Below are 27,827 nucleotides of genomic sequence, written 5' to 3' on the forward strand. Positions count from 1 at the left end.
TTGTTGTGGCAGGCTTGCAGCACACAATGCATCATGGCTACTTAAAAGTGGAAATACCAGCGTGCGCGTGGTGTTTGCTTACTAATACAATTGTTTTAGTACTTTTATGGTTATTAAATTGTAAGACGTTGGTGTTTGTCAAATATAGTAAATCAAAGTCCTAAAAGTATTATTTAATGCAGATTTTTAGGGAATTTAATATAATATACAATATTTAGCCTATGTGAGTTTAGTTAGTTTAAAAGTAAATAACAGTGCCCACGATTCCTAAAGCGTTTGTTTAATTGTAGTTTTAGTTAAGTGTAAATTAAATTTATTTTCTTATAAAGATCGAATATTAAACGCCTAAATATGCAAAGCCCTATATTTATTTATGAAAGCGATGACGTAAAATACAACGTTCAATTGTACTCAGAATCATCATTTTAGTTTAATCGTGACTGTGTATCAGCAGAAACACTTTCGAACTATTTATATTTATTCCTGGTATTTGCGATAAATTAATGGGTTTAGTCAGTAAAAATCAGTTTCTTAACAAACAAGTCGTATTTACTGTAAGTAACTTTTGTTGCTCCAAAGCGAAAGTGTATTTAGTGACTTCAAGCTTTGTTCCTTCCAAATTAAAATCTTTATAACTTGTTTATTCGTTAGTTTAGTTAATTTGAATAATATAAAAATCGACATTTTTATAGCAGAAACTGTTTTTTATGTTGTAAACTTTTATTTTATATTTAAACAAGAGCAGTATGTTTTCAAGTTTTTATACCAATAATAATTGGTACGTTAGCCTACAAATGTAAATACACTAGTATTAAACCCATACATGTAATGTTAACAGTACGAAAAGAAAAAAACTTGATATAATTTAAAGACGAAAATACTTCGGTGTAGAAAATGTTATCAGCTTTCTTGTTTAATATTTAAATAGATTTTTCAAGAAATCTTTATCAAAAAGCAAACAACAATTGTGATAAAAAATTAATTATTATTATTTTCAAGCTTGTTTTTGATTTTATTCGTTGTTGTTGTGAATGATTGATTGGTCCATGCTTTGACTCGTCTCAAAATAGCTCTGAGTATTACGTAGTACCAGGAAGCTTCTGCTGCGTTATATAGTCGTGTATCTAGACTGTTTATTTATTAACATAAAATGTAGAGAATCGTGTATACTGAAAATAGCATGGAACGCATTATAGTTCAGTTTATTAAGAGAAAAGTCTGGTAAATGGAACAATACAAAAGCAAAATTTAACATGTTGTTTTAGATTGGTTAAAAAAGATAAAAATATACGTTTTGTTCATTTTCAAATTCATTTATATTTTAAATGTGGGACTTGTTTCTTATTATGTGTTTAGTAGTCAGTTGGCCAGTATAGTTGTTTGTATACATTAAAATTTAAGGTTTTAGTATTTTACTTTACAGTATAAACAAATATCTTGATTTATAGATATTTTAAACTAGATATATTAAAGAACTTAAAAATGATTTAATTGCTTTACCATTGAAAGTTAACAACTAGATTTTGTTGGTTTCTTAAAATGGAGCTTTCCAACGCTGAAGATTTTGAAAACGAAACCATCGAAGTGTTTCTGGAACGCCTTAAACTTGCAGACAAATACAGTGAAAACTTTACTAGCAATGGGTTATATACGATCAAAGACTGCTATGCGATTACTGAGCAGAAACTAAAGGAAATAGGTGTAACATTACCAGGTGAAAATCCCGTTATATATATGATTAAATTAATTCAGAGCTTCACATATTACATAGCTCATTACTGTCTAATATTTGTAATGCTTTATGTTTTAAACATTTCGCAATTCCTTGTGACCTTATTTATTATTTTATAAGTTACAATCTTGTTCAACCTTATATGTCAAATACAATTAAAAAATTTTAAATTGTCTATTCATACAAAACTAGTATTGATTATTATAACCTTTCATATCACTGACGTATTTATGTATAGGTCACTACAGACGAATTCTAAGTAAACTCCCTGGATGTTCAATAAAGAAACCGCCTCGTATTCACAAGTCATCTAGTGAAGACATTAATTTACCGGAACACAAGCTTGTTAAACAGGATTCGTTTGATCTTATGGATGTTCAAATTGAAGAAGAAGTTTCCTCTCGTCCCTTAGTTGCTCCTCTTAAGCCCCCAAGGTCTCCAGTTCGCGTCCCGTCTCCGCTTGATTTTGATTTAAAGGAGTTTTCTGAACTACATGAGCACATGGTTCGATCTGGGTCACGTGAAAGCATGGTTGATGACGTGACGAATGACGTAGGCATTGTGACTACGTCATCTCTCAGTGAAGCTGTTGATAAATTGGTGCAAGAATTGCCAAAAGAGTACGAAGATAACAAAGAAGTAAACGACGATTCTCCAAATCATTATCAATCACCGAAGTTATTGCCTGTGTTTTTTGGTTCAGATAACTTGCCCTTACCAACTCCTCCTCCTTTATTGTCTGCTGTTTATGAGGTTGACAATGGGTTTGGTTTCCCAACGCCGCCCCCAGATGTAGAAGAACCATATACGTACGACGAGCCTAAGTCTTCCAAAGAGCAAGTATATACATATGAAAAACACAACTCTCCTGATGAAGTTTCGAGCACCTACGATCATTTAAACATAACAAGAACCGTCAGTAATAAAGAGAAAAAAGGCCCGGAATGCAATCAAGGTTTTCTAGAAGAGGCAACCTACAGCACTGCAGAGCAGGTTTTCACAAATCAAAATATCCAACAAAACCCTGTTTCAAGTCCAGATAATTTTTTTCCGGAGGACACATACCAAACTGTACGCAAAGAAGGTTCTACTTCTGATGTTCAGTCAAGCAACTTAGTTGTTGTAAACGAATCTCCACAAAAAAACACGATGAATCAGTTTGCTGAAGAAGTTTTGCTTAATGCCCACTTTCCACCAACATACTTAAGCGAAGGCCCTTCCAGTTTGCAAGACCAAACCAATACATTACCATCCCCCAGCATGGCAAAACTTGATCATTTGATATTACCTGACCACAAAGAAAATATCTCCACCGAAAAGTCTCGACACTTGGGGTATGTGAATGTTGCAAGTGATTTTTCTAAAGCGGAGCCCACGTCAAATTTGGGTTACAGCAAATCGTTCGATTCTTACGACTTGTCGGGGAAAAAAGGTGAAGTTATATTAGCAATAATAAAATTATCTAAACTATCTTTAACATTTCTTATTTATTAACTCTATCGTATTGTAATAGTGACCAGTTAACCTTAATTTTAAATTTAGAAATGACTGTCATTAAATATTTAGTCCGCAGTATATATAAGACATTTTTAAATTATCATATTTTTTGGTATTTTAAATTTTTCTTTCACAACTTTTTACAGTTTAAAATTAACGTTAGGCAATGGTAGATTATTAAGTTTTTAATCATTATTTAACTAGTCGCACTTTATATACGTTGTAGTGATCCCGCTTGAACCTGTGTCCGCATCTTTGGAAGATATCTACGACCAAGTTGAGGAGCTTCCAAAGAAACAACCTCCCAAACCGAACGTTCGTACGTCTTCCTTATGTTCTCAGGATTCTATACCTCGTTCATCGGGCTCGTTTCTATCGTCAAACCGATCGTCACGTGACTCTCCATTGCTTGTCGTCCATGATTCACCTAACGACTCGATGCAGTCTGATAACGACGGATTGTCTGACGGCGATCCCTACTACACTTTAGACGACGACGCGGGATTGTACCAAAGTATTGACGATATGGAGCAGGAAAAATTGGCGAGCAAATCTGCCACGCTTGGAACGGCATTAGCCCGGAACAGGGATGGTAGAAAACGCGGAAAATTCCGGAAGCACGGAGTGAAAAATAGTCGTCCTATTTCGGCTATTGTAGATTTCAAAAAATTGATGACGTTTTCGGTAAGCCACCTTCTCTCTTTAATGCTTTAACAAATACAATAAAAACATTGTACAAATAAAGTAAGGGCCTTTGTGTTGACATAAAGTTGCGATAAATTCAAGTTTTAATCAAAAGGTTCAAGGTAAATAAGAGGTGTTGTTAGTATTAACTTTTTTTTTGTAACTTAAAATTGATTTAGCTTAAAACATAGGGATTTTTGCAACGGATATTGTTTTTAAATCATTTGTGTTTTTATTATAATTGCTGTAGAGATCAGTTCGTAGTTAAATTTTATAGACTATTAACCACAATTAAAATCTTATATAATAGGTAACAGTGTATATTTTTTGAATAGCTTAGTTTAGAAATGGCCAGCATTTCAACATAGCCTCATTAAAAAAAAAAATTGTCAGCCCTCGAAAGGTTGTTGTAAAAAACGACAACCTATAGCAAATAAAATAATTTTCGAAAAGAAAATTAACGTTCCTATCATTTATTAGTATTCCTTATAGTTTAAGTTAACTTTTTAATATGTTAGTTAGCGACAGATCGTTTAGGCATATCATTTAAATACAGTTTAGAAAATAAAATTGTAAAAACAAAATAAGTTAATTATTAAATTTACTACCACGACTTTAGTGTTTTTATTGTGATGATGAGAAGTCAATCTTTGCTAGAAGAAAAGGTTGAATTCATTTATTGGGATAATTTAAAAAACAATGTTACAATCGATTAAAAAATAAAACGAAAAAATAGTTTAAAATGTATTATGGTTTTAAAAAATTTGCAGATGGTTTTGTATATCACGACTTGATCATCAAAAATCAAATTTTATTTTATTTTTTCAGAAACAAGATGGCGGTGAAAGTCACCATGCCAGAGCCCAATCTATTTCAGAGACTTTTCAAAACCACGAGGCTAGCAAAAATCATCGAGGAAATAGTTTAGCGACGAGGCCTTTGTCGCCCATGGTAAGTTAGTTTCCTTAATTTTATAACCTCACTTGCTAAGCCATGATGTCATACTGACTCATTCAAGCTAAGTTTTCAAGAATTGTTGGCAATTGTTAAAGGCTCTTTATCTTATTTAACGCCTTTGTTATCATTTTAACCCTTGATTGTTGTAGGATTTCGGCTTGTTTTTTATTCTTTAATCAAAAACCTTGTGCGTTTAAAAGACTAATTTTGATTCTTTTTTGTTAGAATTTTCATGAAAATTGTAAGGGTTTAAAAGTTTATAAACTTTCGTATACAACAAATTAATTATTTGGCAACACTATAGGATGTCGCAATTTATGTTTTATATTTTACAGACACAAAAGAAAACGAAAAAGGGCTGGCTCTTTAAACATGGCTGGTAAGTAAATAAATAAAATTTATTAAATTAAATTAAATTTTTTTTTTAAAAAAGTCGTAAAATTTTGTTGTGTATAAAAAAAAGAAAAAAAAAGTCCTCTAAAAAAACAAAGAAAACTTTAATTCAGAAATCCACTAATAATTTGTTTACAAAAATATGGTTTTGTTAAATTACGTTTGGCCATTAATTATTACACGTCGTTTTTATTTTTCTGTAAAAACACAAGTACGTTGCGGAATTACATAATTATAAATATATATATTTTTTTTTGACTTCGTATAGTTATAATGTGTATACAAAATTTCGTACACATATTACGTATGAAGCATTGAATTTAAAATATAAATATTCTTTATTATATAAAGTCCTTACCAAAACGTTTTATATTTCATATTGTGATACCTAATACCATACCGCATCAATTTTTTAAAACTATTAATACGCGACTTCCTTATGAAATGTGGCCTACTCATTTTACAGTATGTAGATTAAGGAACAATTTTAAATTTCCCAAGCTTCACATGAAACGCATTAAAGTGTTACTTATAAAGTACTTTAACAATATATAAACACTTTGTGACCTATAAGTGATCACGCTACGTAAATTTTAGTGCAGTGTAAATTACATCATGCAATCAAACACTAATGCAACATAATTTCCATTAAAAGCGCCGGCTAATTATTTTTAAAGCTCTTAGAAAAATCGAACTGTTTTACGTCATACGCACGTACATTTACATCAAATGCGTACAGTTTGATGTGCTATGTAATCAAGCACAGTAAATAAATCTGTTTCACTTTAAAATGTATTTAATGCAGGCACGAAGGCAGAGCACCGGTCAGAAAGCGATGGGTAGTGTTTGATGGTGACGAATTGGTATATTATGAAAGCGATACAAAGGTAAAAAGAGTATCTATAGATATATAACTTTTTTTAATGAAAAGATGTTTTTAATATATCCTGAACGAGCTATTAAAATGCATAGCATTCCTACTGCAATGTTAGTTAATAGTTAACCAGACAAGCAGTAACGTTGTTTATTTAAATAAAATACATATACTTTAAGCCTAACTCAAATTGGTGCAGTGTCATATACTAGACTTAATATATCTAACTTTGACATACAGCAACAAAAAGAGTTAAGCAAGGGAATTATACCAATCAACGTTTTTCTGAGAGTTCAAATCGAAGAGAACGATCCGAAGGTTTTCAACATTTTAACCAAGGGTGGAAGAAAATACATTTTTAGTGCTGAAAATTTGGAAGAAAGAAATTTGTGGACTTCAACTTTATTAGCAGCAACCGTAATGCATGAGGTCAGTAAAAATATTTTGTTTTTGTTGTAGTTCTTGATCAACGCAACTTTAAACACTAAATGGTTATTAAACTGGCATATGCCATAACTAAAGTTAAGTATAGCTATTTTTGAGTTAAGTTAACGTTTAGATGGCTTTGATATATGATTTTGACTAGCTAGTGTTAGAGTTGCGTGAAGTGGCTTATATTTTGACAGTTTTATAATTTATAGTGCAACAGTTAACTTATACAAATGTCATTGTAAAATTTCTGTTTATGTCAAAAATCTATCTGATGTCAATTACCAATAACTTCATAACTACCCGTGTTAACATAATGTAAATAACTTATATTTATTGGCACAACTAGAACATTTGTACAACATTTGACGTCACTTTAAATAGACTAGACAAAAATTGAAACTAGTTGTAGAGTAAACATGAGGTTAAGTTAGGTAACCAATTAACGTTTTTAAACAGAAATATGTTCTTGGTAAAAAATAATTTAAATGCTTATGTAAACTGTTCTTTGACCGTTTTATTATTTACAAATTTGTTTAAAGGCAGAAAACCCATTGCCAAACATTAGATTTACCTTTAAAGGCTTTACTTTAGAGCTTCCAAATAGATTATTTATAGTTATTGATTAAAAGCTGTTTTCCTTCAAGTTGTTTCAGCAAAAGCTTTACGTGTGACCACATACCTTAGTCAACGTGTTAACGAGCTTAACATTGATCATAAATTAAATTTTATTATGGTCACTATGGTCGTAAAATTTGTTCACCAACTGATGTGGCATATTTAGAGAAAATATATGAGGTGGTATAATTTTAAACAAAACATTTCGCTAAAATTTTAACACTTTAACTTAAAAACACATTTAAAGGAGTTTGAATGTTGAAAAAAGGTTGACAAAATGCATAAATTATGATGCCAGTGTTTACATTTTATAAAGTTATAAAATTAACGTGAAAAGTAAATATTAAAGTAAAGTTAAATTTTTAAGTCGTCATTCCAAAATTTTATTGTAACTTTTTAAAGTTTCAAAACTTTTTGACTTTTGTGCTGGTAGATTAATATTTCACAATAATACAAGATTATTTAATTAGATTTTTTTACATAAATTAACAAGTACCGTTACAACTTTTGCTTGGACAGTTGAGTATTCGAATAAAATTAGCACTGTCTTAGCACCATTTTAAAGATACAATTTGTTTATGCAAAAAGAAAGGCTATAAGAAATTAAAAACAACTTTGAGTTGTTTTATTTATTTAGTTGGTATCCGGTAATCACTGCTGATTTTGACATTATTTATTTTGACAACTGTTGTGTGAGTTGTCAAATAGCGCGACTTAATCACCTTACTAATATGTCAACAGCGTTAAGACACGTTAACAATAATCGCTTTAATTGACACCAAGATTAAGTGAACGTCTAAATATAAGTGCCATGAGAAAAGAAGTTTTTTTTCTAGTAATACAAGTGTTAAAAATATACCAAGTCATAGTTTTTTTTTATTAACACAGTAGCATTGACGTCTTTGTTACTAATATGCAAAAAGGAGTTACATTTATAGTTGACGTGTTTGTCATTAGGTATTATAAACAGCAGGAGTTATTTTGTGATTTTAATTTTTGTTAAAAAATATAGATAATAATAATGGTTATAAATATGAAAGAAAAAAAACTTAATTTAAATCATTTTTTAGGTTTCTTTATTTAGTTTTGCTTTTTTTATTTAATGAAAACGTTAGACAGTTGTATTGTTAATTCATTAATTAAAAAATGAAGACAATTCGTTCGGTTTTGATTAACCGTGGCGTATAGTGGTTACGTCACCTCGTTGCCCGCGGCATCGCTAGGCTTATTATGATAGAGCTATTGAAAACTTCGTGAAAAAATTTCACCTATACATTTTTGCTTGGACATATGCGACAATGTACTTAACCCTTTCCCTATACCGGGAAATAAGATACAGTGCATTTAAACATGCAGTTGGCTATTACAATTGCCAATGCTATGATAAAGGTTAAGGAGGATGTTGTTAGGTTTAATAACACGATGTGAAGTTAATTTTAGACATTTTATAGGACATGAAATGATCATTTGATTGTAGTTTGAAAGTTTGAAGGCATGTTACAAATTTGAGTCTTCACAAGTTCAGTCTGAAAAGCTTAGTAGCCAAGCACATTAAGAAAATAAAACTGTTTTTAAAGAACAAACCATAATAATTTCTGCAGCAAATTTTAAATAAATTTTGAGCTTGTGCGTTAGTTCAATCAGTAGAGATTAATTAAGTAATATACGAATACACTAACGCTTTGTAAACAAACTTACCAAGATGATTAATTTCGAACATATGTGTAGTCATTCCGGTGTATTAATATTACGAGTACCAATATTGCAGTTAGATTTAACATTTGTTCGTTTTTTAGATGAATATGTTTTATTTTTTTGTATAAACAAGCAGTCAGAAAAAAAACAGACTTTTTTTTTAAACAGGCAATTTTAAACCTTAATGGTGTGCAGTACATATGTGAGTTAGGTAACGTTTAATATGGCAATGTCTTTACAAATGATATCGGCAAATCCAGTTTCAAGTATATTAGAAAGGCGAAAAACGATGCCCAGCCTTGGCATGCATAATTATAAGCAACGAAATGCTGCGTTTGATCGAAAAACATCAGAACGTAAGGTAACCAACTTGTGCCCCACTTAATATTTCATTATGTAGTTTATTAAAAGTAGATGATATTTATTTGTAAATAATATCTTGCGAATGTTTTTTTTAACAATTTAGTTACGTTACATGCCTTTAAATTTTTTTTTAACTGACAAAAAGTAAATTTACTAATGGCCTTTTTTAAATAACTATTTTTAGAAACAAGAATTAAAATTTAATGTTAAATTAATTTTTATGGTTGAAATCCGATAGTAGATTTATTAAATTACGTCGAAGTTTAGTTCAAAAAAGGAAACCTTTAATTGTATTTGTCTATCTCTAGTCTCATGAGAATATTTTAAAACTTTTGATGTGTTTTTTCACTTTGACCAAAAAAAACTTTCGAATATAAAGTTATCTTAATTTACCGATTTAAGTTGTTATAATATTTATTTTAATAGACTATATTTATGTGATATTGTATCTTTATTATATATAATATGTAATAATTTTGTAGAATACAGTTTGACATTTAATAAACCAGTTTTTGGGTATGTTTTTATCGTTTTAGTTCAACTAATCAAGCCACAGACCTTATACCAAATATGGTGTCCCAGCTATTAATAGAATTTAAATACTTTAAAGCGGGCAACCTGTCTGACAATTCGATTTTATTTGCAGAAAGAAGACCTAGCTCAGCAGTTCAAACCGGGAGGTAGCATGTATATGCCTTATAAAGAAGGTCATCTTAAAATGGAAGGAAGTCGACAGAAGACTTATCTTGCTACCAAAGGAACTCATTTTGCATATTACAAAAGTAATCACGAATTCAACTTTGGGCAACCAGTAGTAAGGTAAAATAAAGCACTAAAAATTGCAAAAAAATAGGTAAAATAATGTAATAAAAATTGCAAAAAAATAGGTAAAATAAAGTACTAAAAAAAACACAAGATATATCAAGAGTATATTAAAATGATTTTACAAACTTCAGGTATTGCTTAATTTAATGCGAATTTATTTAAAATTTGCTACTTTGTTTTTGTTTTTAAAATATGTTTAACTACAACAGACTATCAATGGAGGTAGCAACTGTTAAGGATATGGAACGAAAACGTTTTCAAGTCATCTTCCCAAATAAAACATTTACGTAAGGAAATTTTTGTTCACATAATTCAAATCCAATTTTAAGTTATTAAGTGGCAATTTAAATTGCAAATCTACTTTAAAGGGCCTTGGGCATTCGATGTATATTAAGTTAGCAAATATTTTGAGGTGTGTTATATTTAAAATCACGTTAAATTGAAATAGCAAATATTTACTTTCGTTGCAATAAAAGTAATGTTCGCCTGTGTGTATATGTTTACAATTCTTTTAAAATCTGCGTCGACCTTAAACTAAATATTTGTGATAATTTTAAAGCAAAACTTTGACTTAAAATATCAAAAACTTTACATTTCTACTCATATTTTTATTACATTATTAAATCGATTTTATTTTTTGACCTAGTTTCACAGCCGATAGTGAAGAAGAAAAACGATCTTGGGTTGAAGCTTTAAAAGATGCAATCGCGGAAAGTTTGTCTGATTATAAGGTAAGATAAGATTTTCCTAATATCTTTATGCATGATAATGTTAAGCATTAATAAAGGATATTCTCCATTTATATCTAGAAATTTATTTATAGAATATAAAAATGTATATAGTACGACTAAACGTACATATAGTACAGTTAAAAAAAGGCAAATTTTAATCAACGACTCATTTAAATATACAAGTATCACTAAATTTCGACCTGATTTATTTTTTTTTCAAGTTTAACGTTTATTTTTTTAATAAATGTACTACTAAATATTAAAAATTAAACCTATATGCTGTATATATACATTTATTGAAATGTTACTAATTTTGCCTCAAATTTTCTTAAATATACTCTTTTACTGAATATAACAATTTGTTAGTTATAAACATATGTAAGTAAATTGCGATTTTAATAATAAAAATTGAGATACAGGAATATATTGCTGTAAATTTACAGGTAATCAACGAAGTTTGGACTTCAGAATTCAACAAACGTTGTGCTGACTGCGGTCGCGAAGACCCAGACTGGGCATCAATCAATCTTGCCATTGTAGTTTGTAAACATTGTGCTGGTGTACATCGGGAACTTGGTGTTCACAACAGTAAAGTTCGCTCTTTGAAAATGGATGTCAAGATTTGGAATGACACAATGAAAGAAGTAAATAATTTTATAAGCTACGAAATTAAAATTGTATTTTGTTGTTAAATTTAGTTGTTTATTATTTAAGTTGCTATTTTTTTTAAATGTGTTAATAGGTATAAACTTTAAGTGGTAATTTTTAAGTGTATTACTACTAAAAATTTATCAGTTTGGACCTAACTTTTATTTTATTTAACGATTATGCTGCAAAATAAATAATTCTATTGACAGTGATTAAGACAATAGGCCAACAATTTTTAATTTAGCATAGACAGCAAATTTGCCTTTGTTATTTACTAAAACTTTAAAATATAAAATTTTTAAGTTTATTAATTATTATTATATTATGTTTATAGTTGTTGCTGTCCATTGGAAACTCAGTTGCAAATTCATTCTGGTCTTCAAGATTAAATCCAAGTGATGCTATTACCGACATGGCAGACAAGTAATATTTAACTTTAACTAATTATTATTAAAACAGAACAATGATTCATTAAAACATTTAAGTGTGATTCATGCCTTTATTTAGTATCATATAAAGGTTTGAATAGTAATTCATAATTCTTAAAAATATAAAATTGTAAAGTGACATTAAAGTATTTAAATTGTTGTGGTGATTCTTACAAAAATTTAATATCAATTTCTTATATTGAATAGTGTTTCTTAATGCTTGGTTAAGTGACCTATTGTTTCCTCTGTTTAACAGAAAACAGCGTTCTTGGTATATAACAAGCAAGTATATTGAAATGCAGTATCTAGAGCCACATCGCTACACTGGCAACCAGGAAATGCTTAATAAGGTAAAATGTGTTGCAAATATTAAAATTTTGTAAACACTGAAAAACAGTAAACGGTTTTACTTATAATATTGGAATATTATATATAAAAAATACTAAAACAAAAAGCTTACAATATGTTAGTCAATCTTCATGTAATTTTCTTAAGAAATTTCAAATTCATTTTCCAATATTAACTGTTATATCCTAAACATTACCATTTTGGCATTAAATACACTTTCAGGATAACTATTATATTAGTGTGTGGCATTCATATCCATGCAACTGTATTGTTTTTACAGAGTCTTATCAACGCAGTCCGGCAGAATAACTTAAGAGACGCCTATACGTTAGTTTTCAGTGGCGCAGATCCGAACTGCGATACCGGAAAAGATCATGCAAAAACGCGTGAGTAAATCAAATCGTTGTTTATAAACCATGCGGTTTTTATTTATCTATATCCAACATATGTCAGGGTTTTATATGTAAACACCAAGTTAATTATGCTTAGAATTGTGTATTTGTACAGTATGTTAGTTTGATTAAAATGTGGGTAATTTATCGCGTTTTTGTATGGTCGTTTTACGTAGGTTTGACTTATTTCCTTTATTTAAATTACGTCATCTTATTTTGCAGCGTACCTCCTAGCAAAACACTTAAGCTACCGAGTTATTGCTGTAAGTATTAGCTTTCATTTTTTATTAACACAGCAATATTATATTTATATTTTTATTGCTTGTATATTTACAAAGCACTCGTCATTTAAACAATGTTTTATGCATCTTTCTTTTTTATAAATAATATGGTTTAATTTATAATTTATTTTACGATTTATTATTATTTATTGTTTTACAGGAGTTTTTATTACAAAACGGAGCAACCGAGACAGTTAGTCCCCAAGGTCACGTGACCAATCGGGTAGGTTTTATCAGTTACAAACCCAAGTGTAAACTCGGTCTAATTTGGTTAAACATTAAGCTTTTAGTTGTAATTTTATGACTCCTATTAGTTTGCTTAATCAATTAGTTTACCTGCGCTTAGTTTACTTACCTTGTTTAACAGTCCGTTGTTCAGCATTCTGAATATACATTTTAACAAGGTTATATTATATCATTGTCTGACTTAGAAATACATGTTAATATATTCAAGAGTTTATTTGAAATCCACATTTATTGAAAATTATGTTTAATATTTTTACATTTAATCTTAACTTACATTTTATAAAATTTGATTACTACATTTATTTCAAATATTCTTGTTTATTATTGAAATATTTGTAGAGCACCAGTGTCCAGAAACAAGAATCTTTAAAGAAACCTCGTGCAAAACCTCCAGTTGCTCTCCGGGATTGCTTATTTAAGTACGGAGGAGATTTTAAGAGCACAGGAGAGGACTCAAAGAATCAGAGGAGTTTTGGGATCACACGAGGTCTCAGATCAGCTCTGCAACCAGGAGGTTGGGATTTTTTTTAATTTATATTTTTTTAGTGAACCGTTTTTTTAAAGTTTTTTGGTTTATTATTTTTGATAATCTTTTGCAATATTCTTTGTGTTTTAGTAAGTTTTTGGAATTAGAAACCTTCCTTTAAAATATTTTTAACTAATGTTAAATAATTTTAAACAAGGCACTCAAGCAATTAGATGTAACGTGCTTTTAGTCAATTAATTTTGATTTACAAAGGCATAACTAAAATTCAGATATATTGATAAGGAATGATCCAATGTTAGTTTGTTTTCTGCATCTTTAGTTTAAGTTTTACTAAACATTGAATTTTATTTTTAGCTGAATTTCAAAAGCGAATGTGCGTATTGGAAAACAATTTACTTAAGTATTATGATCCTGACAAAACAACTGTTCTTAAAGATGAAGTTGATTGTTTAGACCTAATCTGTATTGGAATCTGTCAACCAGAAGTTGCAACTAAATCAAAGTAAGTTTCTCTAGTTATTTTTTTCTAAAGCTTTTATCAGATAAAAAAATTTTGTGAATTGTCAAGTATAATAAGAAATGATTAAAATGATGGTTAATATTTTAATAAAATAATGATAACACTAGTCAGTCACATCTGTACTGTGATGGTTTAACTTAATTTTTGTTGATGGTTAAACTAGCTTAAGGTCTCAAATACTAGAATGTTAAGCTTTTTAAATCATAGATAAATACAAGAATAAACATAGTGTATAAACAATAAAGATATCAAATAAAGTTTCTTATTGTTTTTGCACAATCTATTCCATATAATTGTTTTTTTTAATTATTTCTAACCGTTTTACTTTTTTTAGTTTTCAGTTCTGCTTTGAAGTTGGACGCAAGACTGGACGAACTTATTTATTCTGTGCCGAAAGAAAAGAAATTTTCACTAAATGGACTCGTGGTTTGATGCAGGCCATTGTACCACCTCATATACAAAACGCAATGAAAAACGAACAGGAATACGACAGAGTCGGAAAGATGTCGATTAAAACTCAATCATGGGCGAAAAAAACTTCTGTAAGCATAAAAAAATAGGCAATTATTTTAGATTACTTTGCTAAAGAAGTAGTTCTCTTTAGTTTAAAGGCATATAATATAATATACCAGGTGTGTAGATTTTAAACTAGATTATAGACATTTTAGCATAATTTTACTGTGTTTAAATTCCACTGCATCTTGATGTTACTTTCTGATAACTCAGATAACATCAAATATTGATTTAAATTTAAACTAATACATGTCAATATTTTGTTTTGCAACAGATCAGCACACAGTAAATTTTTGTTCAAATAAAATTCAAAACTTTAATAAACTAATTGTAAAATATAACAAAGTGGATTAAAATAAGTATAACACTGTCCATTGGTAATATTCTTGATGAATGAATCAACTGAACACTTACAGCTACATTATGTTAACTAAAAATAGGAGATAGTTGTAAACTATTTTTGTTTTAAAAATAAATACGATTTTGTTGTAATTTAGGAGTGGTCACCAACTTGGGTAAGATTAAAGGGAAAATATATGTGTTATTATCATGTTGATTCAAGAACTATGGAAAGCGTTGATTTACGAAAACTAATTCAAATTGGTAAGTCTACATCAAATACTTTTTACCAAGAGAGGCACATTGTAAGAACAAAATTTTACGTTTAGGAAATAGTTGTTAGGTAAGTGTTAAAAAAAATTAAGGAAAATATATATTTTTCGGGGTAACTAGTTAAGGGTGGATTTTTTTAAAGTTTTTTAGGGGGTTATTTGCAACATTTTAATGAGGTTAAAAGCCTATCAAATTTCGGTAAAAAATATTATATATATTACCTATAACAATATTTTCTTTTTCAATTTTTTTTTTATAATTTGTACAATTTAGGTTTGGACCAAACACAAGAAACTCAAAATTTGAATCAAACAAATGTCCAGAACAACATTCAACCTATTCCTGTGATCATGCTTGGGTTTCGAGAGAAGTAAATTTTGTTTTAGTTTTGTTATTTATTAGATTTGACTTACAGTAAAAACTCATTTTTTGCCAAATCAGTTCACTTAGTTCATTTTTAACATTATTTACTAACTAAATATGCTGGAGTTGATTTTCTTTGATTTCTATTTTTTAGAACTTATTTTCTTCGGTCTGAAACAAAAGCTGACACTGAATCGTGGTTAGCTGCTTTAAAGAAGGCAGACGACAAATGTGGTCCAAGTTTAGAAGATCAACAACTAACTAGCGATGGTGTTCCTATCGTGCTAGAAAAGTGTATGACATACGTTGAACAGTTTGGTAAGTCTTACAAATTTACCAACAACGTAATAATAAACTTTTGTGTTAAGTTAGTAACAGCCCTAACAAAATGCACGAAAGTTATAACATAACGATTATAATGCTAGTTTTATTAGTTTAATTTTGATATTGGAAGGTTGATTTTAGGACCTAAACATAAAGCAACATTACTTACTCCAACCAAGTTGCCTTTAGTAGTTTGAAATATTATAAATTATAATTGCCCAGTAATTAAGTTGCTGATTAAGTGTTGAACCAGCAGAAGTTCATAACCCTTATAGCGCCTTACTCAAGACGCTACGGTTACAATATAAAAAGCGTGGGCATCGAACCTAGCACCTCATGGGGCGAATCTAATGTTCTAACCAATGCACCACGCCGCCGGTCCAAAAAACCCAATTTTAAATAATTTGTGATTTTGTAGGTTTGTCAACACGTGGTATTTACCGACTAAGTGGAACACACAGCAAAACCTCGAACCTTTTAGAAGAATTTAACAGAAATGCACGAGAAACTCAAATGAGAGAAGGCGAACTCAATGTGAGCGATGTTTCAAACGCTCTCAAGCGGTGGTTCAAATCCTTACCCGGGTCACTATTAACTGAGTCGCTTCACGATCAGTGGATCGATACATCACGTAAGTAGAGCTTTTAAGTTATTTATTTTTTTATTGGAAAAGCTGTCTAAGCTGTTTAAGAGTTTGGTGCTAGTATTTTTTTACTGTTAGTTATTTATTTTACAAATTTCCCTTGAATATCATTTATATACTATCGTATATCAAGTTGCATAATAATTCTTACCGCATATTGCCTAAATTGTAATAATCTTTTTTACTAGTTTTTTTCAACAAACCTGTATTCTAGTAAAGCCTAACTCATGTTTTTGAGAAAAAACTGTACTTGAAACTATAATAACCACACTATTGCATTGCCTATTTTAAAGCAATGTTTTTTAAGACTTTTTCGTTTCAATTATTTAGAAATAGAACAGCATGAACGTAAATTGGAATGGTATAAACATTTAATCGAGAAACTGCCAGAAATTAACCGGAGCACTCTTAAACATTTACTCATTCATCTAAACAAGTAACTAACAAATCTTAATCTTATAAATTTAGTAAGTCATATTTAACAAATTTTAATATATTTTCTAAGCAATAATAAATTCAAAATTAGACACTTTCTCTTATAAGGGAAATTTTTTAAATTTGAAATTTTATTTTAATTTTTGGTTATGCATAGTTGTCTAAATTTTAATGTATATTGTATTCCTTTTAACACAGTCATTTAATTTAAAACTTCTAGTGTTGCAAGCCACGAGAAAGAGAACGACATGTCTATGCACAACCTAGCCATCGTGTTCGGTCCAACTTTAATGGAACCCCACTCGAGTGATGGAAGTAAGCAAATAGGGGAAACCCCGCTGGAAATATGCTGCGTTACTGACTTAATAAAATATTTTGATTGGCTGTTTGACGTAAGTCCGCGCGTAACGTAAGCTATGTAAAATCCTATATTTTTACAATGTTTTTTGGGGGCTATTAAAATACATTTATTAACATTCTTGCAACATAAAGGGTTGATCGTTCGAATCCTAATGTATGCAAGCCATTTTTTTAATTTTATTTTTTTTAATGTTTTAGGTAACTGAAGTTGACAGGCAAAAAGAAAAACTAATGCTGGCAGCAAAGGAAAAAATTAGCATGGCTAAACAACAACAAAATATTGTAAGAAATTATTAATTTCAAACAAATTTAACTTTTATAAACAAAAGTTAATAAATGTTTTTTTTATTTTAGTTAACCACTTTGGACTACGATATGATGGTGCCGATTTATATAAACAGTAAAAACGAAAAATGTGTGAACTACAAGGTAAATATAGTTTACGTGTACCTTTTTTATGATTTTATACGCATAAGGGGTTAATGACATATAAGATCGTCAGTGTGGTTTAGTGGTAAGAACACTTGGCTTAATTGCAATGGGTTCTTGGTTGGATTCCCACTGCTTTCAGGCTGTAGTGCCTTTGGGTAAGAAGTTATAAACAAGCAGCTTATAATTATCGGGCTGCCAACGGAAACTCAAGACTAGGTCGGGGTAACATATGTTACTTTAAGTTTATCTCGTGAAGTTCACCTTCCCACATCGAGGATAAATAAATATAAAAAAGAATTAAAGACAAAATGCTGATTGTAAAATGGCGATGCTCTTCCAGGTTAATATGAACGCCGGTGAACTTGTTCAAAAAATTTGTAACGCCGAGGGGTTTTCCCCAGCGTCTTGGGGTATATTTGAAGTCATTTCAGAGGGTGACGCGGAGCGACCTCTTCACCACAGCGAACACGTGCTCTCGGTTATCAAATCGTGGGATATGCCGTCGACCAACTTTTTAGTTGCTAAACATGATTATGTTCGAGACAAACTTCGCTGGTTTAAACAGGTAAATAGAATTTTACATTGTATTGTTAAGTTGAGGTGTTATATCTTCTTAAATTTGAAAGTATTACTAAACTTCATCATTATAGTTTAAATAAATGTAAGCGTTATTACTTGTTACTGCTTAGTCATTTGGAGTAATATGCCAACCAAATATTTCCTATTTTATTTTAAAGAAAACTCATATGGTTTAAAGAAAACTCAAAACTTAAACTCATAAACTCATTTTGTATTTTATTTTTACCAATAGCTCAAACACGTTTTTTTTATCATTTTCTAAATAAATATTAAAAACTTATCACCTTAAACAAAAAAAAATAGAAATGTCTTTAAGAAAACTGTTTTTTAATTAAAAATTTTTGTTTCAGCCTCCTAGCTCGGGTGGTCAGGAGGTTTTAACCGAGGGTGTACTAAAACTGTACGATGGAAAAAAGAAATGGACCAAAGTACAAGCCGAACTTAGACTTGTAAACGGAGCGCTCGTTCTACATTACGTAAAGGTTAGGTTTAAGTTTATTTTAGCGTTATATATGCTTTGCTTATTATTAAGTTGCTAGTAGTTTTGTAACGTAATAACAACGTGTAGTAATAAAACACTGGTGGTTAGATGATGTAAAGTATTGGGTAGCCTATAGACAAAGCATGTTTATGTAGTTTGTGAATTTAATTAATTCAAATTAATTTAAAAAAAATAATTTTGTAACAAAAAATTTTGTTACTGGACCTTGCAAAATTGTGGCCTAACAATGTGTGCGATTGTTAACCATGACGTCATTATAACATGTTACGTCATCTAGACACAAGACGGGCCCACTATACGTGACGTGGCGCAAGGTAATTGGCGCAAAGGTTCCCGGAAGTTCCAGCACTTCACGCGCAAGACGCAGGGCTCAGTAGACGTAATAACCGAATGCCCTTGTTTGTCATAATGCGTTGATTTACGACGAAATTATGTCATGTTTTTTGTTCTAAATGTTCGTGGTGTTTCTTAAAGAACTAACAGTTTTATCCTCATTTTTAAAAAACTCATTGCTTGATTGCTTGGAATTATTTCAGTTTATGTTTATTTGGTTAAGTTTTTTTTAAATAAATTCCATTAAAAATATCATGTTTTTAGTTCAAGTGTTTTTTATTCTTAATCTAGAAACATAAAATCATATTTTATATACCTTCATGCATGCATTTTATGTCATTGCATGTGAATTAATATACTTACCTATACAAACTTACATCTTTTTGTCTGGTAAAGTAAATTAGTAAAATACTTTATTTTAATGTAATATATGTTAATTGATATTATTTATTTTTAGTCGAAACCTGGTGTTGATATAAATATTGGAAATTCTCATGTTTATGTTGGAGTTGACAGAAAATTATTTAAAACCGTTTCTCAGAGGTAATAACAGCTTATTTTTTATTAAACTTGGGTAAATTTGTTTTTTAATTTCTAGTTTTATAAATAAATTTCTTTCAGTTTTTAAGTAGACATTAACGTTATAATTAGTTACAATTTAGAAGCCTAAAATTTACTTGTCATTAGTTTACATACAAACAAAAAAATCAAGTCAGTTTACTAAAGACTATAAATAAAAAAAATTATACACAATTTTATATCAAGTAAAAAATTTAAAAAACTCAGTAAAATAATTTTATTTTATAGCAATAGAAATGGATTTACAATAGCAAGTCATGGAGAAATAACGAAATATTTTGTCGTTGAAAATGAATCACTTTTGTACCGATGGGTGGGCCACATTCTAATGCACATGGTAAGATTAAAAAATTAAAATTTAAAAAGAAAATGTCTTTAGACTGTTAGTGTAGCCTCCCCTTTTGAAATTTTAAAGTTTTAACATTTCAAAAGTCTCAATTTTTTTTTGTTTTCAGGATTTCAAAGTTTTACAATATTTGAAATATTTATACTAAAACTAAAATTTTTTTGTAAAGTTAAAATTAAGATTAGTTAGCTTAAGATTTTTTTTAAACTTTTACATTTATAATCCTAATAGTTTAGATAAAGTTTGTTAACATGTTAATTCTTATTGTTAGCATCCTGATGGTTTTCAAGCTCCTGTAACGAGCAATTCTGGATCACCAGAAAGCAATCCAAGAAGATATTCCGATTTAAGGTAATTATAGTTTTTAATTCTGTTTTTATTATAAGTATTTTGAGAAAGTTTATTATTAGTAAAATATCTTTAGATATTACAAGTTTATAAAAAAGCAACAATAAATTTGCTATATGTAAAAGTTTTAAAATAGTTTGCAAAAAAATCTGTGAGCCTAAGTAATAAATGATTAAGTTTTAATTCAAGTGGAAGTGGGTTATCATATTTTTCAATACTCAATTAATCTTCTGTGATAAGTAACTAAGGAAATAAGTTATAAATCAAATGTCAATTAACTGAATTTTATTGTTCTAAGGCAAAATGATTTTGTAATACTAAGTTAAGTTTAAATATTATAAGCAGGGGAACTGAAGATTTTTTGTAAGGGGCTATTTTTTAATAGTTCAAATTGTATTTCCTTTTTATTATTTCTATTTTGTGGCGTACAAACCTATTTAAATCGAATGGTTAAGAATTGAATGTCAAGAATTCCATAAAAATATTTGTTAAACAAAAAATATTGAAAAACATCGTTTTTTTAGCTTATTAAATGTTATAATGATTTTAGTGCTGCAACGCGTGGTCCAAGATCTCAACAGGAACTTGGCGAGGCTGCCCGTGTCGTTGCCTTACAAAGAATATCTTCTACTGAAAGCGACGAACACAGAACAGAAGGTGTTTATGAGCTAACTACTACGCCCCAAACTCCGGACGAACCGGTATGTTTTAGAAAATATTTTTTTTAAATTTAGAGAAATGGTATAAGACATTTGGTAATATTTTTTATTTTATTTTTTTGTAATTTTGCAAAATTAGACATATCAAAATCTAGCGAAAATTCAAGACGATATATCTTTTATGAATAATTGTTAATTAAACTTAAAACTATCACAAATCATCGTAAAATTTGTTAATTACATTACAACACAATTAAAAACATTAAATTGAGCAATATTTAAAATAATTAAACGTTAATATATTATTGTAAAGCACACAATATGTAAAAATTTTGTATTTTTTATCATATATGCATGTTCACATTTTATTTTAATTTTTACCTAATTTGCACCGCTTTAATTTTGCTTTGCCTGCGCAACCAATCACAGGACCCCGTTTTTACACGCCCCCAATCTTTGAACCCTACGTCATCACTCGAAAGGGGACTTCACCTAAGCAGACCAAGCTCTTTGTCGTCACCTGCCGACGGCCAGGTAATTTTATTTTTATTTTCTAAGGTGAAACAAAAATATAAATGTTGCTGGAATCTAACTTAAAACTTCTTAATTTCTGTAAACAACTTATAAACAATAGCACCGAGTTTATATTTATTTTAAAAGCAACGGAAAAATATGAACCATGGTTATTAATACGTTATTTAAATAAATTGAATTTACTTTTTAGAGATCTGGTTTTATTAACCTCAAATTACATAACGAGCTGTCCCAAGTCTTGAAGAAACGAATAAATTAAACCACGTTTTCAAGTTTGTATAAGGCTTCAACTATTTTTTGTATTGCTTTTTATATTTAGTTAAAAATAAGCGAGCCTATAGTTTGGCAATATCTTGTGTCATTCGGTCAGTTAGCTCACATTTTAGTATGCCTTTGCAATATGCTCAGCATTTAAGTTATGCTTACAGCTTTTAAGTTATTTTTAAAGCACTGTTTCTTTTTTTTGTGATTTTTGTTGAATTTTTTTAGATATTTCGTCGTCGTCTTGCTACCTATCACGACGGGTTAAAATTATATGGGGACCGATGCGTTGCCGTACTTTCCCGACAACTGCGGTCACCGCGGGGTTCGCCTTTGGGCCAATCGCCTAAAAAATCGCCCAGCATCAACTCCCTGCCGGGTCTCAACTTTTCGCCCAGAAAAAAGGCGCCCCCAAAACCCCTACGTAGAAACCAAAAATTTGTGTCGAAAGATTCGACAAAATCTTCTCCAAGCAAAATGGGAAAATCTGACAAAATTCCACCTTCCGGTTCCCCGTTCCGTTCCTCCTTTAAAAGGTTGATGCGAACGTCATCACTAAAATCCAGTAAAATCAATGACGACACAACGTCATCTTTATTTCGTCATGAGGGGAACCACCCTCTACCGGACCCAGCTTCGTTAGTTGACCTGTTACTCACCCCCGACCAGTTTCGCAGAACCCGAATTTATTCCAGCAAAGAATAAATCAAAAAAATTATTTCAATATTTTCTTATATTTCTCTTAAGCCTAAATGTATTATTTATATTTGCTCAATCGCAACATTTAACTATTTTACTTTTAGGGATAAAAATCAATATTTTAAACTAATCAACTATGTTGCCTTATGTTATATTAGTGTTTAGCAATTCTGTTTTTACAAGAATTTTAAGTTTTTTTTTAAATGGGGTTAACAACAATATTCAATAAAGGTCTAAAAATGCTTTTTAAAAAGGTACCGACACCAATTAGCCACTGTGTCTTTCATTTTCTGCATATCGTCGGCCTATTAAATCACCTTTTTAATTTTTAATAATAGGTTTAACAAAATTTTTGGTTGATTTGCAATGATAGGCCTTCAATTTCTGCATTTCCTTTAAATGCGGATTTTTATATATTGTGTGCAATATCGCTTACAAAAACCTATTGCCGAATAACTACTATATTTGGCATTAAATTTTGTATAATTACATATATAACGCGCAGTTGTTATTATCCTAATTCTTTGTTGCTTTTCGTGTTTTTACTTTTTGAGTTAGCAAAAATGTATTTCGAACCATGACGTTGTAGCTAAGTTGTTATAATAATTAAACATGTTCCGATATTTGTACTGTGTGGATATTAATAAAGTCATATGCATTATTATATTTAATAAAACTTAAAAATTAAATCTAATTTTGTTTGTTAGCTCAATTTAATATTTAAGTATATAAAACACCAGTCAGCCTTAATAAAAAAACGTGTTTTGTAAAGCGAGGCATTTCTGAAAAAAAAAACGAAATGCCTAAGTGTAAAGACGAATTTTTAAAAAAACGTTGAAATTTTAGAGTAAGGCTTACAGTATATGTAGTATGTAAATACTAAGAGTTTACGGGCTTATATCTAAACTTTATTAAATATGTTAGCATATATTTATAGATAAAAACGAGTAGTAAATTGTAATTTAAATATTAAAAAAAGCACGGTTTTATAATAAGTGAATTATGAAGCAAAAAAGGCAATCAAGTATTCGCAAAAAAAAGCTGTAACCAAAGCAAAATACATTTAAAAGGATATCTTAAAACAGGGGTACCTTATGGATTTAAATGACACAATATAAAACTGATATACACGAAACCAGGTAAGCATTTTATTATTTTCATTATTAAAAGTTGAAAATTGAGATCATTTATATATTTCAAAAGACAGTCATTTGATGCTGATAAAAAATGTTAAAGCTTTCAACCAATGAAAAAGTTGCGATAATGAGCAATAAAATCGAGAATATGGAGGAATGGAAAATCTCAATCTATTTTCTGTAATATTGGCAGCTTCCCCGATATAGTATATATTTAAACACTAAGTACAATAAGGCAACGTAAATTGATTAACGGTTTCTTCCGTTGAGTTCTTATTACAGTAAATCAATTGCAAATTAATTGGGAAAGATATAACCACTTTTTTAAATTGGATCATTACTCAAATTCGATTCATAGTTTTACTTAGTATATTCCCATTTTTCTTTCGCTATGCCAATTCACAATACAAAGTGATTTCCGTGAGCTCCAAAGCGAAAATGTGTTGGTATTTAATCATATATATTGGGCATACACTTTTTAATATAATTTATTATAACTTTCACTTTTTTATCAAAGTTGGGACTTGTGAATAAAAAACTCATTTGTTATCAAAATTTCGAACTCCATATTACGAATAAAGCTTCCCAAAGTTTAGGTAATAGAAACACTTGGGTATATAAACCTATAGCGAACAGAAAAATGCGATTTTAACTTAGTTGATAATCATAGGTCGTGCAGCAAAACAAATTTTAACTTGTATTGTTTAATGTTCGTAGTGTTTTTAGGTATATTTATTTCTTCGTAATCAAGCAGTTTTATTTATGAATATGAATATGAAAAATGTGGTTGTTAGTATTTTCTTGAATCTTGCCGTGTTGTCTGTTGTATCTGGTCAATGGGTCGAATTTGAAACGAAGAGATACTTTTTTTCCGATGACAAATTAACGTTCGAAAACGCAATATCATCTTGCCAGAATAGAGGTGGGAATCTTGCTATGGTTGGAACAATGGCTCTTCATAATTTCCTAAGGACAGAAATAAATTCTCTTGGTGAGATATTGTTTTTATTTTATAATTTAGTAAATTTTCATCTATAACATTAGTTGTTTTTCTACCATTTTAAAGAAAACATGTCGTTCATGTTGTTTTTTTTAAATTTTTTTATGTCAAATTTTTATTGTTTTTTTTTAGACGGTGACAAAAATTTCTTTATCAGAGCCCGACAATCGAGCGACGCGAATGCTACTTTAGTGTGGCCACATAACTCCGCAACACAAGAAGGAGATGGGAGTAATAATACTCCTGGAACTGCTATGTGCTATCATTTAGATTTAAGCGATATGATCTCAAACGATATTCCATGCGCAAATCCTCAACGATACATCTGCGAAAGCGCAGCTAGTAAGTGCAATTGTTTGGTCAAATCTATTTCAAAGGTTTTTTTTGATATGTTAATCGAGTAAGGGTTTGATATTAGAACGTGTTTGAGCTATCTGTAAACGCCGGGCTAAAGAGCGAATAGTGTATGTTGAGATAAGCTTATTTAAAAACTCAGGTTGTAACGAAATTAACAGTTTTAACAAACAAATTTTAAACAAATTTTGTTTTATTTTTTAAACATTCAACTAAAATAATATATATTTGTGGGGGTCAATTTTAAACTCTTGTGTGTTATATAAGTAAATAAATAATATTTTTAAGGGTATTTTAATATATTTTTTCTATAAATAATATAAACATTTAAGTAAATATAATATTTTGGGGGTCAATTTTAAAGCATTGTTTTTTAATTTGAAAATACTCTGTAACAAATAGGTTGTGATATTTATAGGTCCTGCCGGGTGTACCGCGTATGGCGATCCTCATTACTTGACATTTGACGGTAGCGGTTGGTTCGACTTCCAGGGAACTTGTATTTATTACTTGGCAAGAACCAACAGTCTTGCTACCGGAGATAGAAGGTGGTTTTCTGTGACTGCGAAAAATGCGAACAGGAATGGCAACACGGTTGTGTCTTATGTCGATTATGTCGAAGTGTCTCTTCAAGGTGGAGACCTGATCATTCGACTTGGACAAAATAGACAAATCTTGGTTAGTTTAAAAAAAAAAAAAATTTTAAATCTTTAAAATTTCTTTAAGGATAAAAGGTTTTAATTTTTTGGGGTAGCTTGTGCTTTTACGACCTGTTTTAAAATATCTAAAAACGCCAAGTCTTGCACATTTTTTTACAAGTCTATTTTACTTTAATAGGTTAATTCAATAGCAGTGCTAGGCTATAATGCTGACGGTGTTTCCGTTACTCCTTCTGGATTGGGTGTTGTTCTTTCTACAACTTCTGGTCTAAGGGTTACTTATAACGGGCATGCCGTTACAATTACACTTCAACCTTTTTACAAAGGAAAAGTAAGTTCAATCAATTTTTTAGAAATTAGTTTAAAACAAATGCTGATTTAAAACAATTTTTTAATGGTATTACATTTTAATTGGCCTGAATTTTTATAGAGGGTTTTAATTTATTCAATGGTGTTTTATATTTTCTTTTTGATACATTTAGTTTAATTGAGTACAAAAATTATTGTCGTTTGTTCGCAGTTTTCGCTTTATATTTTTTCGTTGTATTTTTCTTAAGGTTAATGGAATTTGTGGAACTTATAATAGTAATCCCGCTGACGACTTAACCACAGAAAGCGGTGAAGTTGTTACCAGTTTTCAGGTGTTTGCTCAATCTTATCAAGTAGGTAGTTGCACCAACCCCACCCCACCACCTTTTGAATGTGCTGACCCAGAACGATGGTAAAAATTTCTTTATTTATTGCAGGGACTTATTAATACAACAAGCGCGGTACAGATTAATCATTGAACTTTATATGTACTTTTTATGTTACATCACTCAGTTAGAAAAATTTGTTATCCATCTTTTTATACTCAATTTAATTTGAATCATTTCGGGCTGTTAAATTTTAGGGAAACCACCGAATTTTGCGGGGCTTTAACAGACCCAAGTTCTAGTCTTGCTGCTTGCAACGCAACGGTTGATGTTAGTGGATATTTTGAGAAGTGCGTTTACGATTGCTGCGCTACCAACGGAGATAGACAAGTTTTAACCGAGGTGTGTTGAAGTAACTTTGTTTTAAGCCCAACCGCATTTCTAAAGGACTTTAATAAATAAAACAAAATTAACAATGTACCCTCTAAGGTTCACGATGAAAGTTTAATAAATTCGTAACTTATTAAAAACTTTGGTAAAAAATTTTTTTGTTTTTTAGGCTTTACAAGCCTATGCTGATAAATGTAAAAACGAAGGAGTTACGGAAGTATGTAACTGGAGGTCTACTACGAACACTCCACTACCCTCCTGTCCACGAGGTAGCGTGTACCAAGCATGTGCTTCTCCTTGTTCCAACTCTTGTCTGTTTCCAAATGCCACCAATAAGTAAGAATCTACTTGATGTCTAAGCTAACTCTAAGAATTTTAATTGCATAATTAGTATTAGCTTTAAGCACAAGTGGTAAAGTCTAAAATAAAATTATTTACGTTTTTTGTCCAACCGTTTCAGTCACCATTTTTGTATAGTTTTTAAAAACATATAAATTTAGATTTTTTCACCCCAATTATAATGTAACTTAAATATATACACCTTAACTTTTACCTTATAGTCTTTAAATACCTTATGATGGGTTGTGAGTATTTTATAATAGCAATTATTAATACTTTTTTTATTACTTCCTTTTTACCTCTAAAAGAAAACGACCCTAACTATAAGCAATTTATTTATTATTTCACGATATTGTCAACTAAACTTTAACAATAAATTGCGTGCTACAATTATTTACCCACACAAGATGTAGCTAATACGTTTTTGTATTTTAGCTGCGCTATACAAGGTACTGTAGAAGACTGTGTGTGTTCGGATAGTAACCGGATTAAGGAAGGAAATAGATGCGTACGATCGGCTGGTTGTGGTTGTCTTGTTGACGGAAATTATGTACGACAAGGTGATCTTTTTTACAAATGTATAATTTGTATTTCAAATGTTTAGACATATTGTAACAGTCTAACAGTTGTACCTCAAACTTAGT

At 29.9% G+C, this 27,827-nt stretch overlaps 1 protein-coding gene and 1 long non-coding RNA gene across 2 annotated transcripts; both read left to right on the forward strand.

Moving 5' to 3' along the window:
- Positions 1–1,457: 1,457 nt before the first annotated feature.
- On the forward strand, positions 1,458–23,322 carry LOC145764219 (uncharacterized). The gene is made up of 35 exons (XM_082575835.1): positions 1,458–1,714; positions 1,971–3,164; positions 3,456–3,913; positions 4,742–4,864; positions 5,206–5,249; positions 6,069–6,150; positions 6,378–6,566; positions 9,889–10,061; positions 10,277–10,354; positions 10,714–10,798; positions 11,242–11,442; positions 11,781–11,869; positions 12,131–12,224; positions 12,503–12,608; positions 12,837–12,877; positions 13,056–13,118; positions 13,481–13,655; positions 13,983–14,130; positions 14,483–14,690; positions 15,159–15,264; positions 15,547–15,643; positions 15,791–15,954; positions 16,379–16,591; positions 16,934–17,039; positions 17,259–17,430; positions 17,597–17,680; positions 17,753–17,827; positions 18,171–18,395; positions 18,760–18,891; positions 19,189–19,290; positions 19,702–19,787; positions 20,052–20,160; positions 20,441–20,520; positions 21,068–21,218; positions 22,200–23,322. The coding sequence occupies exons 1-35, from the start codon at positions 1,540–1,542 to the stop codon at positions 22,674–22,676; spliced, it is 6,105 nt and encodes a 2,034-aa protein (XP_082431961.1). The 5' UTR covers positions 1,458–1,539; the 3' UTR covers positions 22,677–23,322.
- A 3,529-nt stretch (positions 23,323–26,851) lies between these two features.
- LOC145763944 (uncharacterized) lies at positions 26,852–27,702 on the forward strand. Its single transcript, XR_014288470.1, has 3 exons — positions 26,852–26,856; positions 27,014–27,180; positions 27,619–27,702. It is a non-coding gene; the product is annotated as an uncharacterized LOC145763944 (long non-coding RNA).
- The last annotated feature ends 125 nt before the right edge of the window (positions 27,703–27,827 follow it).

The sequence above is a fragment of the Corella eumyota genome, chromosome 1 (assembly GCF_963082875.1).
Source record: "Corella eumyota chromosome 1, kaCorEumy4.1, whole genome shotgun sequence".
Classification (NCBI taxonomy): domain Eukaryota; kingdom Metazoa; phylum Chordata; class Ascidiacea; order Phlebobranchia; family Corellidae; genus Corella; species Corella eumyota.